The 1714-nt window shown below is 66.9% G+C and overlaps 1 protein-coding gene across 1 annotated transcript; it reads left to right on the top strand.

Moving 5' to 3' along the window:
• Positions 1-1710, top strand: LOC104981961 (histone deacetylase 10-like; the record flags this gene model as incomplete). Its single annotated transcript, XM_010831231.1, has 7 exons — positions 1-291; positions 368-502; positions 696-792; positions 1018-1115; positions 1198-1302; positions 1439-1507; positions 1668-1710. Coding segments are annotated over exons 1-7 (606 nt in total), but the record flags the coding sequence as incomplete, so codon positions are not given.
• Between the last annotated feature and the right edge of the window lie 4 nt (positions 1711-1714).

Below are 1714 nucleotides of genomic sequence, written 5' to 3'. Positions count from 1 at the left end.
GCTGGAAGCCAGGGCTCGGGAGCTCCCCGGGCGACCCCGGCCTGGCTCTGTGGCCAGCTGGGGCTGGGGCCTCCTTCCCGTCTGGGCTTTCTGAGATCCCGCCCAGGCTCCGGTGGCGCCCCTGCTGCTCTCTGGGGTTACCGCGAGGGGCAGGCGGCGCGTTGACCTGCCTGTGAGCCGGAGCGTTGGGTCCTGCCCACCCTCAGTGGCCCACAGTGACCCCGGGCGGGCCATGGGGACCGCACTTGTGTACCACGAGGACATGACCGCCACCCGGCTGCTCTGGGACGAGTAAGTGGGGCCTGGCAGAGGGAGAGGAGGGGGGTGAAGACAGAGGCTCTGGACGCTGAGTGCTCTGTTCACTCAGCCCTGAGTGTGAGATCGAGTGTCCTGAGCGCCTGACCACTGCCCTGGAGCGCCTGCAGCAGCATGGTCTGAAGCAAAGGTGTCTGCAGCTCGTAGCCCGCGAGGCCTCAGAGGCGGAGCTGGGCCTGGTGCACAGGTCAGGTGGGGGGCAGGCCGTGGCCCTGGGAGGTGGGGCCTGCCTCGACCTGCGGTGCAGACACACAGAGCCTCCCACCAAGCCTCAGTTTCCCTATCGAGTGGGTAGGCTAGCGAGCAATGAGGTGGGCACTCCCTCTCTCCTCTACCTGCTCCTCCTGGCGACCCTGCCTTGCCTGCCTGCCTCTTTGCAGCCCCGAGTACGTAGCGCTGTTGCGGGGGACCCAGGCCTTGGGCACCAGGGAGCTCCAGGCCCTGTCCAAGGAGTATGATGCCGTCTACCTCCATCCGGTGCGTGCCCTGGCTAACCCACCCACCCAGTCACACATCTGGTACTTGTGCCTGTTCATAGCCCATGCTCCCGTGTGCCGTGCCCTGTTGGCTGCCACTGCAGGTACCCGGGACTGGCCTGGCCAGTTCTGCTCACTGCTTGGTGCCCTGTAACCTGGCACCGGCCTTGGTAGAGCCTGGGAGGGGTGGGGGGCTGGGGGCTGACCTGGACCCTCGCCCCCGCAGAGTACCTTCCACTGTGCCCGGCTGGCTGTGGGGGCTGCGCTGCAGCTGGTGGACGCGGTGCTGACGGGAGCTGTGCGCAACGGGCTCGCCCTGGTGAGGTGAGCGCTGCCCCCCACCCCCGACCCGCGGGGGGCCCTGTGAAGGCACGAAGACCCTGACCCACCCCATGCTCACCCCCAGGCCTCCTGGGCACCACAGCCAGAGGGCTACTGCCAACGGATTCTGCGTGTTCAACAACGTAGCCGTAGCAGCCAAACACGCCCAGCAGAAACACGGGTTGCGCAGGTTTGTGCCAGTCGGGCCGCAGCGTAGGGCCCAGACCAGGCGGCGCAGACGGAGGGGCCCCTCCCATCCTGGGCCTGCCTCCTGGCCAGGAGTGGGAGGCCCGGCCCCTCAGCGACCCCAGAACTGTCTGTCCCAGGATCCTCATCGTTGACTGGGATGTCCATCATGGTCAGGGCATCCAGTATATCTTCGAGGATGACCCCAGGTAAGTGGGGGGCTCCCTGCTACCCCACTTTTCAGGATGAGCACAGCCTGAGAGGGGAGACACAATTGTGTGCTCGGCGGCTAGGGGGCAGGGGTCAGGGTTCTGCCAGGAGCCCTGAGGCTGAGGGGGCCTGACCTCTGACCCTGGCTGGCTGTTGCAGCGTCCTTTACTTCTCCTGGCACCGCTATGAGCACGGGCACTTCTGGC

Source organism: Bison bison, unplaced genomic scaffold (assembly GCF_000754665.1).
Source record: "Bison bison bison isolate TAMUID 2011002044 unplaced genomic scaffold, Bison_UMD1.0 scf7180017859600, whole genome shotgun sequence".
NCBI lineage: Eukaryota > Metazoa > Chordata > Mammalia > Artiodactyla > Bovidae > Bison > Bison bison.
Note: the sequence above shows the minus strand (reverse complement) of the source record. Positions and strands in the feature narration are given on the sequence as shown.